The following is a 17,368-nucleotide window of genomic DNA, read 5'->3' on the forward strand; positions in this document are numbered from 1 at the left end:
CATCTGTTGATATCCAAATAGCCTCTTAATTTTAAAAGTTTGAACTGTAGATTAATTCTGTTTTATTTCCAGAAAGATAAAATTAATGTCAGACTTTCTAGAAAGACACACTGGCTTCAACATCAAGAAGCAAATGTGTAGGCCATGACTCCCTTAACCCATTGCTTTGAGAGACTTACATTGTTTCCCTGTGTGGTGATACAGATAGAGTGAAGGGTTTGTGTTTGTTGTTTGATTTGTTTAGCTCTGATCTCTCAAATCTCTCAAATGCACTAACTTCATTGTCAGACTCAGTCTCCATTGAGCCCAAGAAGAACAAATTTCATGATTCCATGCTAGCCCATGATCCATGGTTTAGGAAGCTCCTCCCTAGAAAAGCAGTAACCTAAGAAGCCTGGCATTCTCTTCCCTAATATAAGTAGAATACTGAAGACTTTAATTTTTATAATCTAGGCATCGCATGTGTGTCCCCTACAGAATTTGTATTCATCATTTCAAAGCGCCCTGATGTTTTGTATTTCCTAAGTCCCCAACATAAAACTTCCAGGGAACTAAGAAATGTGATAAAGTGCATGTTTTAATAACTACAAATTATAAGAATCACATCTTTTTATATTTAGTATTTCTCATAATCATTTTACTTTTGATTTTTCAAAAGTGAACAACTTGTAATATAGATGGGTCAGGGGCTGCATAAGGACATAGCCCATCCCTTCCATTCTTTTCCTTCGGGTGCTGTCTCCAAAATACTTGATGCCTCAAATTAAAGAGGTTACAATAAATAAAAGGTGGAAACAGTGGTAAACAGGATGTGTTTCCTTTGCACAACAGATGTAGCCTCATTAATTCTAAATCTTGGTTCCCACGAAGCAGCTGTTTGTGAATGGAAGCAGTCAGAAAAGGAAAATAGTGCAGGTCTTAGAACAAGTAATATGAGTTCACGGGTTAAGAAATTCCAAATGCAGTGAAGAGTTTGGTTGCATTAAAAACAAGACCACTGGCTTTAACCTCCCTGCAGCTGTATAACATCTGGAACAAATAAGGCAAGTTTCTATTTTTGAGTGAAGAATGCTTGTCTTAGTGATTCACACCCACCAAAATGTTTCCAGTGTATTATCTTAGAGGGGCAGAGTGGAAGCTCTTTTTACTTACTCCTCTGTGTTATCCGAACAAATGAGGTGGGGGGTGGCATTTTTTTCTTTTACTTAAAAAAAAGACTGGCAGAAGACAGTTTGTTTAGAGTCTTACCATTAACAAGGGTGCACAAAAACAAGCAAGATAAGGGAGATGAGGTTGGATAGTTATAACGGGGGGGGGCTTTCTTAGTCACACTAGCTCCCCCCACAAACATGTCCTGCCCTGTCACTATAATGGAAGTGGCTCATGAGAACCCAGCACTTCAAACACTAATTAATAGGTGCTCAAGAAGCTGGGGAGACAGCTCAGCAAATAAAGTGCATGCTAGGAAAACATGAAGACCCAAGTTCAGATCCCTGGCACTTATCTAGAGAGCCAGACACAGTGGTGCACGTCTGTAATGCTAGAGCTTGGGACGATCTCTCTGGCTGGCCAGCCTAGCTCAGTTACCAAGGTCCAGGTTCAGTGAGAGATCCTGGCTCAAAACATTGAGGTGGAGAGCAAATGAGGAAGGCATGGGACACCATCCTCTCACTTCTGCAACACACACCCGCATTACACACTCATTACACACTCGTATATACATGAACATGTACACCGATACACTATGCACATATACGAAGGATTAGTATTCACTGAGTATATGAGCGATTCCTTTGAAAAGAAAATGATGACAAGGTGGTAAAGAATTCTGTGGATGATGCCACCGATGCTGGATGTAATCATGGTAGTTTAAACTAGTACAGCTGCCAATTATGTGAGTGAAAGCATTCTCAGCAGAGAAGAGGTTTGGGGAAATATTTATTTTTGTCTATGAATTCAGGTATTTTTTTCTGAAATCAGAGAAATATATAATTTCAGGTGTCCTCCATGAGAATATTAAGTTACAATGTAGTTTTGACTTTTTTTACTTTTATTATTTATTTTTAAATTTAAATTAGAAACAAGGTCGCTTCACAAGTCAGTTCCAGGTCTCTCTCCATTTCCCTCCCCTCCTCCCATGCCCTTCCCCCAACCCCCCCAATATCCCCTCAATTCCCCAGGGAGGGTGAGGCCCTCCATGGGGGTGTCCATAGTCTGTCATTTCATCCAGGGCAGGGCCTAGATCCTCCCCCAAGAGTTCAGGGTGAGAGTGCACCTCACCTTGTTGGATGGGAGTCCAAAGTCCATTTGTATGCCCAGGATAAATACTGATCTACTGCCCAAGGCTCAATAGATTACCTAGGCCTCCTCATTGACACCCACATTCAGGGGGTCTTGATCAGTCCCATGCTGGGTTCCCAGGCATCAGTCTGGGATTCAAGAGCTAACCCTTGTCAAGTCAGCTATTTCTGGGGGTTAAACCAGCCCAGTCTTAATCCCTTTGGTCATCAGTCCTCCCTCTCTGTTACTGGCTTTCTTGAGTTCAGCTCAGTGCTTAGCCATGGGAGTCTGCCTCTTTTTCCATCAGCCACTGAATGAAGGTTCTGTTTCCCAGACTCTAGTCATGGTATTGTAGGCTGGCACTCCCCAGATCTATGTCTAAAATCCATATATGAGAGAGTACATGCCATGTTTCTCTTTTTGTGACTGGATTACCTCGCTCAGGATGGTTTCTTCTAGTGCCATCCATTTGCCTGCAAATCTCAGGATTCCATTGTTTTTTTCTGCTGAATAGTACTCCATTGTATAAATACACCACATTGTCTCTATCCACTCTTTGGTTGAGGGGCATCTAGGTTGCTTCCAAGTTCTGGCTATTACAAATAATGCTGCTATGAACATAATGGAACAGAAATCCTTGTTGTATGAATGGGCATCTTTTGGATATATGCCTAAGAGTGGAGTTGCTGGGTCTTGTGGTAGGTTTATTCCCATTTTTTTTGACAAATCTCCATACTGATTTCCAAAGTGGCTGAACAAGTTGGCACTCCCACCAGCAATGGAGGAGTGTTCCCCTTTTACCACATTGTAGTTTTGACTTTTAAACACACTCAAATAGCTTAAATGTATTTAAGATGACATGATTTACAGTAGAAGCTATCCATGACACTTAAAATTCAATAATTGTGAAACACTAATGGGGAGACAAAGATGAGAAAGACCTCAACCTTTGCCCTCTAACTGCTTGTGGGTGTTTTTAGTTTCTTTTGTTTTGTCTTCTATTTTGCTTGGAGGAAACAAGCATATGAACACACATTTGGGTCACAGATTGAGCTACCACTTGGAGAGTTCAGAGGAAGAAGAGAGAACCTTTAGTCTTGGGCGTGCGGCTGGTGGAAGATCTAGTGATGGGGTATGAGGAAATGTCTTGAACGCTTAAACTGGTACTAGGGTGATTAAGGATTTGAACTTGCAGAGTGGGTAGGGGGTAGACAGACCAAAGAAATTAACAGCTCACTATGCTTCTGCATCACCTGGGCGGGTGCAGTGGGAAGGATCATGACAAGGCGTGAGTGTGGAGGACTCAAGAGGACCTTGCTCTGCTCTTGCGAGGTGATGGAGAAATATGCCAAGGCTTATGCAAAGAAATAACAGGATGAAGGTCCCGTGCGGTGTGGATAAGGGGTGCAGGACAGAGCAGCCTGGGAGGAAACGCCACAGCAGGTCAGCGCAGCATGAGAGCACAGGAAGAAAGTAGAGGATCTGTTCTGTGAGCAGACTGTGGGTTGATGCCTTCCGTTTCCCAACTAGCCTGATCTTCCTCCCAGAGACAGATTAGAGAACGTGTATTTACCTAGGAAAGTTTGCAGAAGCACCCACTTCAGCGCCGTCCTCACCCCTCTGGCCTTTCCATCCTCTGAAAGGAGTCGCACACTAGAGCTTAACTTGGCTACAGCTGCTCACTAAGTGACCGGTAACAATACAAGCAACGCAACCATTGGAAGGACTCAGAGAATTCTGCTGAGTGCAACGCACTGGTGAAATTAAGCATGCGTGGCATTACACAGTCACCCTTTCAGGGACTGTTGTAAGTGTGGCAGTTTGGGAGGTACATGACATGCAGGATGCGCGTCTGGCTTCTTTGTGTGTCTGGGTCCCTCTTCCTTTGAAGACCAATCACAACTGTGTATCCTTAACGGTGAACTGCTTTCCACGATAATGTCTCCCTAGTTACTGCTTCGTTTACTTAGTGTGTGCATAAAGGAACCACATTCATTCCCTGATAATAAATTTTAAGTCAGCAGTCTCTGGTTTAAGTGTTTCAGTTCACAATTTAGCTCTTAAAGTTACACAAGGAGACTAAAAGTGCTGTCCATGTCCCAAGACTCCTGGGAATCCCTCACAGGAATAAACCTAGTGATGGTAAATCACTACAGTTTCTCCTTATTTTCTTGGGCCATGATGGGAGAGGGAAAAGAGTTGTAAGGTAGCATTTACTCATGCCATTCTGGCCCTCTCAGGAATCTCTGTATGAAGTGCATCTGCCCAGCGGATCTCATTAAACACAACTTACAAATCATAAGCTGTGAAGTGCAGAGCAGGAATGTTTCTGTTTCACGTTTGCATTGCCTGTGAGCTACTATGCCCATATGTGGTAGTTGCTCAATGCCATCTGTAGAGTGGACACATTCAATAGTAAACATTTGCTAAAGAAATGAAGAATGGGGCCAGAAATAACCCCCGGAACTTTTGAGGTTAACTTCAAAATTCTTTATGCTCTCAAGCACTAGAAACATGTAAAGCTAAAAGTATCCATAGCTGAAAACTACCAGAAGTGTTGACGTGACTTGCTTTTCTCTCCTTGGTAGGTGCATTAATCCCAAACATTCTTAGCTGACACTTGAAATACTGATGCTAGGTATGCAGGATAGTGGCTGTTGGGCAGGTGCATGAGTGAATGAGACTGGCAACCATATAATTATTTTTAGATAATTGTCTAGATGTTATTACATGTTATATATACAATAATACGTTTTAGCATATATATGTGCTAAAAAACATGTTGAATTCTACTTTTTATGTGACCAACAGAATGCTAGATAAATAAGATTTTAAGTTAAGTACATGTGTCAAACATAAGCACCTGTCCTCGGTTTTGCTGTTTGTTTGTTTTTTTTTAATTGAATTTGGATGATGATTCCATTAGTGCTTATGCCTCTCTCCTCAGCTCCAGAATCTACCACCCGAGTGCTTTTTGCTATTAGGAGGAAAGGTGTTAATTGCCTCCATCACTCTGCCTCCAGCCTGTGAATTCATTGATTCTAATTTCCCTTGGCACCCAGACCTTAAAATCCCAGTCCTTCCCTCGCTTGAAACTGCTGCTCTCTAGATGGAAGCCCATGGCATTCCTGCACCCTCCAGGCAGATGGTTCTCATTGAATTTCTTGGAGCTTGATCCCCTGGGGAATATCTCAGTTTGACAATCTGTCTTCTTACAAGAGCCAGGTATATTTCCTTTTAATCACTAAAGACAAGGACCGAAAGCAAGATGCTGAAGAGGCAGGGATAAAATGACACTCCAGCTTCCTCCTTCTTCAAGAATGTCTCCTCAAACCCCACTGCAAAGATGCCTGACCTCAGCTCAGTGGAGCAAGGGACACTTACTGAATCAGCAACTCCGTCTTTGGGCCTTTGGCTTTTCCTCAAGAGTCTGCCTGTAAAGGTTGCTTTTTAACAATGGCACAGTCACAGTTATTAAGTAAAGCTGAGGTGTTGCCAACTTTCTGGGTTTGCACCCTAAATTACTGAATATTTGGTTGATTATATCCCTAAAACAGCCATATACTAAGTAGATTTTAAACATTTTCTCCCTTGGGCAATCACCTGGTATATCTGAACTGAGAGTCCACCACATATAAATTAGTATTTACTCAACTGACTACTACTAGAATCAATGGCCTTAAGGAATCCATTAAAAATTACATAATAGATCTTGGCTTTTATGAATTAAAACTCTTAAAACTTAAGTGCTATGTCTTCCTCTTGACCTGGAAAACTGATTTTAATTTTATATGCAGTATTTATGGAACAAGCCCTAGAGAGAAGCACACGTTGTTAGGTGTCCAAGACATGAACTCATATATGAAGTATAACACAAGAAAGGCAAACTGGGGAGAAGAAAATTCAAACCCATTATGTTGAATTATTACATAGCTCTCATGTTTTAGTAAAAATAATAAGATTGACAACTTGTACTATTCAAGTGGAGTATCATTAATGATATTCAATGTGCATAGCCCAATAAAAAGTGAGAAAATTATCCAGTTGCCTTTCTCATTACAAAAGTAGCCCTTTCACATGTGATGCCTAAGGATAATAGAATCAATAAGACCCAGGGGATTGTGAGGCAGAGATCTGGGGACAAGAGCTTTAGCTCCATTTCTTGCTGCCCCTTTGCACAAATACACTATCACATTCTAGGAGTCATAGGAAGAGTAGAGGGTTAGTTTGGTACCAAGAAGAAAGCTAAGTTGAACACAAAAAGTATTTCTTCTATCATTGCTGAGATCTGATTTCTTTTTTCTTTAATAACTTTTATTGACTCTGGTCTTTGACATTTTCACTCATATATAAAGGGCATGCATTCTGCTTCCTGAAACCCATTGTCTGTAATTTCCCTTCAACCCCTGTTAATACTCCTCCTTTTTACAGCTCTCATTCCCACAGGCATGATGTTGTAGCTGTCATTGTTGTTGTGTCTAGTTTTGATTTTGTAGAGATTGAGTTTGACTTGGATCATCTATGTGATCATGGGTTAGGTGGTATCATTTGGAGCCTGGGAAACTCCTCAGTGAATGAACAACTCTACCCCAGAAACCATCAGTAGTCAATAGTTCAGCAACTCCTTCCTGATCCATGATAACTTGCTGATAGGACCAGTATTGTACAGGTCCATTGTAGGCAGGCACAGTTGCTGTGAAATCATAATTGATTGCCCATACCATGCTCAAAAATAATATTTCACACCTCCTCCTTCTATCTTCTTGTTCTTGAATTCTTTCTGCCCCCTGTTCTGCAGTGACACCTGAGACTTAAAGGGAGGATATGGTAGAAATAACTAGTTTAGTGTTAACCATTTGACCGTTACTTATGCTCAGTACCTTGAGCAGATATGTATCTCTGTATTCACCACCATTCACTGGAAAAAAGGCATCTCTGATGAAGGCTGAGAATAGAATTTGTCTACCAGCATATTTAGAAAGAAACTCACATTCATGACAATTTAAACCACAGACATAAGTTCACCCCCATTAGCTTAAACCTCTTCAGCTACAAGCTTTGGGCTGGATTTACAGAATTATGAATTTACTCTTGTGGAGAAGAACTAAACCCAACCAGAGAGTGGTAAATTAGCCCCATACATATCGTTCTACTATTGATCAGTGGGCACATTTGGCCTAGCAGGTTAGTACTATAGATTATCAGTTTCATAGCTAGGGAAGGCCACTGTCATATTTTCTCCCAAGTTGCCTGTATTATCTTGTGGCACTATTATGGCCAACAAGAAAGAAACATGCAGCTCAGTGAAAAAGTTTGATTTCTCTGCCTCTTGCAACCAAGATATGGGGTTTTCAGCAGTGGGATCTCATCAGTTCTGGTGAACCACAAAGAAGAATGACGAAAGTTTACACTGTTTTGGTAGCTTCTCATTAACAAGTATTCACCTGACACTGCAAGTTTTGCTTAGTAACCTATGGCGTTTGAGAACATCATTCTCTAGCATTTCAGATTTCAGGGTACCAGGGTCATATGGTGTCTAGCTGACCTTCATATTGAGTTCCATAGTGACTGCAGCAGTTTACCTTTCCACCAAAAGAGAGTAGGAATTTCTGTTATTTCTTCATATCCTCCCCAGTATCCATTTGATTTCTTGATAATTTCCATTCTGACTAGAATGAAATAGAATTCCCATCTCGTTTTAATTATATTTCCTTGGCTGCGAATGATACTGAATATTTTCAATGTGTTTGTTAACCATTTGCCTTTCTTCTTTTGAGAAATCTGTGTTTAGAACAATGGTTCATTTTTAATTCAGTGGCTTTCTTTATGTTTGGGTCTTGGAATTCTTTGTATATTATAGATGTTAATCTTCTCTTCAAGGTATAGCTTCCAAAATTCTTCTACCTGCTAGTGGGCTGTCTCTTCACTCCACTGACCATTTGCTTTGATATATGCAGAAGCTTTTTAGTTTAATAGATCCCATTTGTCAATGTTTAGTAGAACTTATTTCTAATGAAAATAAAGTATCAGAAATCAATAGAATGAGGTACAGAGTCATGGCAAGTGTAAGACCAACCACACCTTAAGCAATTATTTCATTATTTAGCGGAAAAAAAATTGATACAATATATTCCTAGGATAGTTTCCTCTTACAGTTCTCCCAGATCCTCCCCACCTACTCAACTCCACACCATTCTTGTCTCTCTATTTAGAAAACAAATGTGCAAACAAACAAATACCAGAATTTTTAAAAGTAAGAAAAACACAGGAAATACACCCACACATCCCATAAAAACACAAAATCAGAAACCATAATATATAAGCAAAAGGCCAGAAAGACAAAAAAATAATTGTAAGGAATTACTTCTATTTCTAAGAAGATTTTTTCCTTTAAAAGTGAAAATTATTTAGTCAAAATATAAATTCTCTGTAAAGCATTGTCTAATATCATCAATGATGTTGGATTAGATCATCTCAATTTACAATTATACCTGGACTGTTTTGACGTTATTTATTTTGCACATTTTTAAAACTCTTATCCTCAGATTTGTTGGAGTCCTTTTTATTTGTACTTTTACTGTTACAGGAAATGAACATTTCTTTCACACAGGTGTTAGCGTGTTATATTTATGGTTTTTTTTAGTTATCTTATGTTTAGTAACACACCTCAAGCTAATATCAGTCTTTTAGTATTTATAATGATTTGTAGCGCAGAAAAGCTTAAAATATTTGTCCAAACTACTGATGTCTCTCCTTGAAATTTGCTTTTCACTGTTGATTCTAAAAGTTTTCATTCTAAGATGGGAATTGTTTACTTGTATTTACTTTCAGTTTTGTGGTTTTCTAATTATATTTAAATCTGCAATTCTAGTAGGGCTTAGTGGGACAAGGATGGCATTTCTTTGTCCAGCAAATGATTAATATTCAGAATTTCATATTTCATTATTTTGTACTTGATCTTATTATACCTATACTCAGCTTGGGAGTCTGCCACTCCGGGGACCTATTAATGATTGCAGGAAAAGTGTTTTGGTTTGTTTTTGTTTGTTTAGCAGTTTCGTACAGGGCTATGAGTGTGGAGATAAAGCTTGTTAGATGCTGACTTCTCTCCACCGGCTGCATTGTGGTGTGACTGCTATGTATGCACTCTTGAGGTCTGTTGTTAAGCAACAATGTCTCAAGGAACATAGAACCATGATCCCTATGAAAATAGAAAATGAATATATGTGGTAGTTTTTTAACTGACGGATATTTCTACTGGTCCAAAGAAACATTAAAAAGGAAATCACTCAAGTGAGAGACTTTGGAACACTGGGCTCTTAACAGGGTGTCTCTCTCAAATTCCTCCCCTCAGGATTCAGGGAACCTTACAGAAGTGGAGATAAAAAAGGAGGGTGTAAGACCCAGAGGGGATGGAGAGCACCATGAATGCATGGCCCTCTAAATTAGTAGTATTAAGTCATATGAAATCACAGAGACTGAAGCAACATGGCGAGCATCTGCAGGGATCTGTACCAGGTCCTTTGCGTATATATTATGGCTTCAGTTTAGTGTTTTTATGAGGTACTGAATGTATGAAAGAGTGGGTCTATTTTCTTGTACCTTCTCTCGGGTTTGTCCAATTTCAGTCTTACTATATTTTATTTTAATTATCCCTTAGATAGAAATGGGGTAGAGGATGTGAAGGGAGTTTGGAAGTAACTGAGAGGAATAGAGGAGGGCAAACTGTAATCAAGATATATTATGTGATTTTAAAAAACCTGTTTTCAATAAAAGGGAGAATAAAAGAAGAAATGGCATAATAGGGACAAGAACTTCTAACGAATCTTTGTGAATAAGCTCAGCATGAACCTGTCAAAACCAATGCAAAAACTCAGGTCCTTTGAATTGAACACATAAATTAGTTGAATTTTTGTCATATTTATAACATTGACAGAATTGTTATTGTCATATAGATTAAAGATGGAAATATATATGAGTAAGTAATGTAGATACTCATAATTTTTTTATTTTTCCAATCTCAAAGTTACTCCTGGTTTTCTCCAAAAGGATCCTGCCCTACTTTTATTGTAATAACTTCACAAAAAGACTACTTGACCATCAAATAAAGTTGACTGCATTGATTCCTCACTCAGGCACAAAGTGCTATTCAACAATACAAACATTGATCTGCTTATAAACTCCAAGCTGTATAACTTTGTACTTTTTCTTGATATTTAAGACAGGGTTTCTCTGTGTAGCCCTGGCTACTATGTAGGCCAGCCTGGCCTCAAACTCCTGAAGATCTGCCTGTCCCTGCCTCTCAAATGCTGGAATTAAAGGATTACGCCACCATGCTCCATTTTTGAAGCCATGTATCTTTGAACAAATAAGATTAAATTTTTCTTGGAAATTTGCATAAGGAATCCCTCAAGTTTGTGATATTGAATTGGTGTTTTTCATCTTGATGGGAGGAAACTAAGACCAAAATTCTCTCTCCATGAGGTTCCACCTGCAACTGCTATCCATTTAGGTAAATGTCTTTCCATCTGAGGTCTCAAAATACCTTTTGGTTACTTAGACATATTTTTGGGTCCTTGAAGCAAAAATCCAGATCATTTGTCAGAAAGAGCTCCGAGGCTTGGCCTCCTGAAAACAAAACAAAACAAAAAACAAAACATAGTTTAAGAACATTGCTTTCAAATATGACTCTCAAGCCAAGTATTGGGTTTCTAATTGTTCAATTACAAACTCCTTGGTAAAAATAATGATTTGTGTTTTCATTGATGTTATATTAATTACTAAATGGCAATTGAAAGTAAAGCAATTTAATGGGAACTTCTGAAGCCAAATGATTAAGAGAGAGCCAGATATCGTTTGTAAATGGTTTATCTCACTTCATGAGAATAGAACCCAGATGTAGTCCTGGTGGCACAGGACTTTAATACCATGTACTTCAGAGGCTGAGGCAAAAAGGTTTCAAGTCATGACCTACTTGAGCTACAGAGCAAGGTTTCAAAGACAGCCAAGGGAACTGAAGCAGACTCTATCTCAGACATGGATACAGATAAATTCAGATACAGACATTGATAGAGATATGGATTTTTAGAATGTTTCAGGGAGGACACTAGGGTTATAGGTCACTGGTAGAGCCTTGCATGACCAAAGCTGGAGATTCAATCCCTAGAACCTTAAGAAGACAACAGCAGTAATATGGAAGGAAAGAAGGAAGGAAGGAAGGAAGGAAGGAAGGAAGGAAGGAAGGAAGGAAGGAAGGAAGGAAGGAAGGAAGGAAAGAAGATTAAAAACTGTTAGATTTCTAGGGGTTACTGACATTTCAGGAAAGAAAAACTGAATTCGTATGTATCCATAAAACAGTAGATTACATTATCGTCAACAATATTGCAAATAAACTATGCAAGATTTCTGTCATTAGTTCATTCAGGCCCATTGCATGGTGTCTGAGCTAGTCACCACATACTACACTTTCCTTAGGCATAAAGACTTCTTGTCTTAGTCTATCCTTGAACTGTCTGCACTATCTAGCCTATGTCAGAGCAGCTTTTCAGTGGCCATGCAGAAGGGTCTAGGGGTAGTTCCTTTCCATTAGAGCCTCCTCTTCCTTGCCAAAGAGATCTCTGGGAAACATCAGAGACAACATTGCAGATGATGGGGCTAGAAATGGGTGGTTGAACAGACTAAGAGTTTTTCAAGTAACCTGGAGTGATAAACTTTATTTTAGAAAAATTCTACAAATAGTAGATCTGATTCGCAAACCAAATGAAAGCAATTTCATTAATCAAAAAAAATTGTTATCCTGACACATAATTGTTAATACTAAGAGTGTTAAGTAAAGAAAGTTGATGTCTGCCCCAAGACCTGATTGGGGATGTCCTTCTGTACATATGTTTCTCTTTTTGGTTGATCAATAAAAACACTGATTGGTTAGTAACCAGGCAGGAAAGTATAGTCGGGGCTGCCAGACAAGGAGAATTCGAGGGAGAGAATACAGAGAGAGGCCGCCAGAGGGATGCCATGTAGCTGTTGAGGGAGCAAGAGGCCCAGGCATTCTCCAGTAAGATAAGACCACATGGAAATGCTTAAGACTAATAAAAATAAGTTAATAATTAAGAGAGAGCTAGCCAATAAGAAGCCTGAGCCATAGGGCAAACAGTTTATCATTAATATAAGCGTCAGTGTGTTCAGGACTAAACGGCTACAGGACCAGGCAGGAAAGAAACTCCATCTACAAAGGCCTCAACCTTCATGTGTTTAAACAAAGATCAATTTGTAACAGATATCATGATGCTGTTATTGCCCAATATTATTGGGCAGGTGCCAGTAGAGCTGTGTTAAGTATAGGCAAACCCAGAGGTTGGGAGTGGGGTTATCGCTAGAGTTGTAATCAGTGTTTTCCCCGTGGATCAAAACAGATAAAGTAATGAGTGGTGAGAAAGCTGTGGAGATTCCCCCATGAGCACATGGATGTTCCCAAAGATCTGCTCCAGTAACATCATATCATACAAATTTGCCAAGATGGGGCAGGGATGGGGATTAGTGACTCACCTCTCCTTATTGGACAATCGCTCTGGTAGGAGCCTGTTTTTTAATAGCATTTTTCAAAATAAATGATTAAATCTTTGTGTGAGTTTTTCCCAGGGTCCTCCAGGGAGGTTTTAAATATAGTCTCAAGTATAAAAGATATCCTGAAGGTTTTTTCAATTTTTCTTTCTACTTAGGGTCCAATTGTAGAATAGCAAAATAATAATAATAATAATTATTATTATTATAATAATAAACAATCAGTATTGTCAGAGGGCATTCAGAAATTTGATAAAGATCAGGGTGCCAGAGAAATACTGAGTTAGCTACTTAAGCAAGCATTTTAAGTAGTAAACTATTTTTAAACAGAATTTAAAATAGTTGTAAAGAGCCTTAGCTAGTTATTAGTGAGGTATCTGTTTTGTTTTAATTTTATTGGATTTTTTCTAAATTACCCAGGAAATAACAAGTTACACAAAAAACAAAACAAAACAAAACAAAAAACCAACAAATTATTGTCAAGCAGAGTGTCTTTTCTATGTAGCCAAATTACACAGGCTTTTAAATATCCCTTTGATATAATTGGAAAGGAAAGAATGAGTAAGCCAGGAAAGCAGGCCCATCAAGTTTGGGCAAACTACAATATTCCAGAAATAGGAATAAAGGACAAAAAGATAAAGGACTCTCTATATCATAACCATCAACATAGAAAGACAGAAATGCATAACAACCAATAAAGAAATCTCAGCATCGACACACATCAGAGGCAAACACACACAAAAGCACCAGGGTTTATGTAGAGTTAGCATCATTCCAGTGAGAAAGAGAAGATTCTTAACCTTAAATCAGGCAAGCAGACAAACGATGAAGACAACGTTTTAAAAAGCTGGATTCCCTACTGTCTCTCATTGAACACAGAAGAGGACTAACCCTTAACTCCATTACAGTATTTAGAAAGATTGCAAAGATAAATGGTTAAAATTACACTGTTGTCACCAGTGGAGAATTTACCAATTACAAAAATTCCAAATACAAAACCAAATTCACAAAATTGGTTAAAAGAAGATCAGCATAGAAACAGATTATCAGATAAATTAGCCTTTCATTGCTCCTGGAGATTTAGCTCTGGGAGCCAAGAAGAGTTAGAATACACTACCCTCAGAAGCACAGGAGACCCAGCCATTAGATGAACCTACTGGGTATTAGGAATGTCTGCAATGTTTAAAAGATGGCTTTCTGGAAAGGGTGTAGCCATAGCTCTCAGACAGATACAAAGCAAACGTTTCAAAAGTTTTACTTTATCTGTCCATTATAGAGGAAACCAGAATAATATAACATGAAAATTCAAAGAGCAGAAATATGCACACAAGAAATAAGGAAAATTGAGATTAAATAGATGCAATTATTTCCCTCTGCATAATACTAATTGCATCCTACTCAACGCTATAAAGCTTGCATTTTTGTAGATAAGAATATATTTTGCATTAACAGAAGTTTTCTACAATTTGAAAATTGTAAAATAATACAAAGTTAGAGAATGGCAGAAATGTGTATGAAGGAAGTGCCAGAAACACCCCCATCATCTTTTGTTGTGTTCATTACAAAGACTTAATTGTCCCAACTGTTACTAATACAGCATAGGCCCAAAATACCCTTTTACAAATGATGCAAGAAATTCAATGTCACAAGGGAAAAGCAATAAAAAATTTCTCTGTAATTCTAGGTCTATATTCTTTTTCAGTTCTGTACACAACATGGTAAGAATGACCCAGTTATCTTGATGTTTTTTATGTTAAATATACAAAAGACCTAATGGTGAATATCATATAAATCATTTGGAAATAAACCTTCTTCCCTTTAAGAATTAGCTTTATCCAGACTTTTTATCTCTCTTTATCAATAATGGGATTAGCAAGTAACAGTCCCCATGGTTTCCTCTTAGCTAGTGATAGACAATCCTGAGTAAAGGTAAAGGGACCAGATTTCTCTCATGGATTTCAATTTAAAGAGAAAAAGTCATCCAGTTAAGTTCATTTTAAAGCCAATGAGAAGGAAGCTTTTTGTGAAACCCACCATGGGCAGATAGTCTCACTGGTCTAAACAATGACTGAGCTGTAGACATCTTTATGTGACATACCAGGAGCAAACTCAGAGAGTTTTTTAATTGTGGCTTTGAAATAACATCTACTTATAGAGCCCTTGATGAAGATTTCTGTGGAGTTGGAGTTAGAGAGTCCAGCTGGAGCCTGGGGCACACTGTGATGACTGGTACTTCAATAATGTCACAACGCAGGCTAAAGCTGCTGACAGGGGTCATCACCTATCACCACTCCAGAGAAAAGAATTGGAGGGGAGGGATCTTGCAATGGTTTCCATGGAAACAGCTTTCCACATCCTGTTCTCTTTAATATCAAAGCGAAATGAAAACCCATTTCATGCCAGTTATGTTCATGGACTTGACTAACTATGAAATTTGTATTTTAGGCTCACCCAGGTGACAACTCTACTAGAATTCCTATCCAGACAGAGCTCTACACACATGCTGTTCTGTTTGACCACGTTTCCCGAAGGAAAACTTAAGCACCCCCTAGTAAATGATTTCCTTATTGTTTGCTACATTTAAGTGAATTCTTTGGTCAAAAGCAAAGTGGAAGCATAAATGGATCCTATGGCTAGAAGGCAAATGAAAGTAATAAAAGTTAACAAAGAAAGAACTGTAATCTTGACTTTTTTATTTTATTGATAGCCTCTTGCTCTGGTCTCGGTTTTTCTTCTTCTCTCTCTCTCTTTTTATTTTCTTTTTTAATTTTTCTGAACACAGGCTGGTTGCAAAAGCCCATGGAAGAGAATCTTGCTGCCACTTCAAAGATACACTAATTGGTGACATATTTTTGTAACTCAGATGTTCCAAAACAAAAATGTTCCAGGTCCCAGTATTGCCAAATCTAGTACCAAATATGATGCCATGTGGCATTGCTGGCAGCACAGTCCCCTCAAATTACTGAATATCAATAAGGAGCCTCCAACTGGAAGACTAGAACAGAAAAACACACAAGATTTTCTGTTGTATTGAATGAGTAAATAAAATCTGAAACACTCGGTGAGATTTTAAAATTATGAAGTGAATAAAAATTGACTTGTCTGTGTGCCTGGATGACCTGCGTCCCACAACAATGGAGCCAAGGAGATGAAATACAAAGGAGACCAGAACTTTAGAGAAATTAAGACATCATGAGAAAAACCAGTATGTTTTTTCTATTGTGTCCTGCAGATGACCTGTGTGCAGGAAAGACAATTCAGAAATCACTTTTTATTTAAAATTAATGTTTGATCCTTATGAAAATTCAATTCTTTTCTTTTTCCAGTCAGTCTCATAGTGAGACAACTAAGAGGAATCAAGCAAGGTAGGAATCTGGCTCATACTGAAGTGAGGAGAGCCCAGAGCAGGGCAAAAGTATTGTATGGCATGGTATAACAGATCCCAAGCAGGGTGAATAGATTGGAATTGTTACAGTTAATTATAATTGTCACGTTGAGAAATTTTTAAAACACCTAGGAAACAAACCTCAGGAATGCATCCACTGGCATGTCCAGAGAGGTCTGTCTGATGAGGAAGTAGCGGGCCCAAGTATATAGGTGGTACCATTCTGTGGTGGGCCGATACCCACCACAAACACACACCAATTGACAGGTGAACTCTATCTGCCTCCCGACTGCAAATGCAATGCAACCTGTTACATCATATACCTGCCACAGTGACTTCTCTTCCAGATAAAGCTCAAACTGTGAGCTGAAATAAACCTTCTGTCCTGAAGGTGCTTTAGTCTATAATTTCATCACAACAGTAAGTACCTAGTATGAGTACTAAATTGGAATTGGATGTGTCCGTGCAATCTCAGATTTCAATGTATGCACCATACACAGAAGACCTAAGACACAGTTTGTACACATACGTGCACATGAGTCTAGCCACTTAGGCAACCTGGAAGCTGCCGCAGTCTAAGTTCCTCAGCAGAATTTTTCACCAAAACAAGCAAGGATCCCCAAGCAGCAAATGACTCTAACAATGAGGCAGAGAGAATACAAGTCGAAACAGGCTTTTCCAGAGAGCAGTTAGTGAGCAAGATTGACTAAAAGGACACACAGATTCCCAAGTGAAGGAATTTCCACTGGGAAAAACGTGAGAGAGCTGAGTGTTTAAATAACAACATCAGTAGGACCAAGTGGGAACCCTAGTGTAAAGCAACCACAGAGGGATGAATTAGAAGTCTGATTAGGAAAAGTGTAGTTGCAGAGGACCCATCCAACGAATACATATGAATTGTTAAAGGGAATAATGGAAACAGGTGACTGATATCAGTTTCAGCCAGTAAGCAAAGAGCATATTATCAATGTATGGGCAAATTCAATTTATCCTCCACTAGCTACGACTTATGTCTGAACCAGTCAGTCAACAGTCACATTTTCAGGTGGATAGTAAGACTGAGATGATGTAATGGAAAGACTGGGCCTACACCCACTTCTAACAGTTCTGCCAACAGGGCATAAACTCAGTCTAATCCGGGCA

The 17,368-nt window shown here is 38.8% G+C and overlaps 1 protein-coding gene across 2 annotated transcripts in view; it reads left to right on the forward strand.

Moving 5' to 3' along the window:
• Cfap299 (cilia and flagella associated protein 299) overlaps window positions 1-15,508 on the forward strand; it is a 450,575-nt gene extending 435,067 nt beyond the window's left edge. For both annotated transcript variants that reach the window (XM_040747462.1, XM_040747461.1), the window contains one exon: window positions 15,286-15,508. In XM_040747462.1, coding sequence (XP_040603396.1) covers window positions 15,286-15,424 — 139 coding nt within the window. In that variant the 3' untranslated portion in view covers window positions 15,425-15,508. The remainder of the gene's footprint in view (window positions 1-15,285) is intronic.
• Window positions 15,509-17,368: the final 1,860 nt, after the last annotated feature.

The sequence above is a fragment of the Mesocricetus auratus genome, unplaced genomic scaffold, assembly GCF_017639785.1.
Source record: "Mesocricetus auratus isolate SY011 unplaced genomic scaffold, BCM_Maur_2.0 Super-Scaffold_100006, whole genome shotgun sequence".
Classification (NCBI taxonomy): Eukaryota; Metazoa; Chordata; class Mammalia; order Rodentia; family Cricetidae; genus Mesocricetus; species Mesocricetus auratus.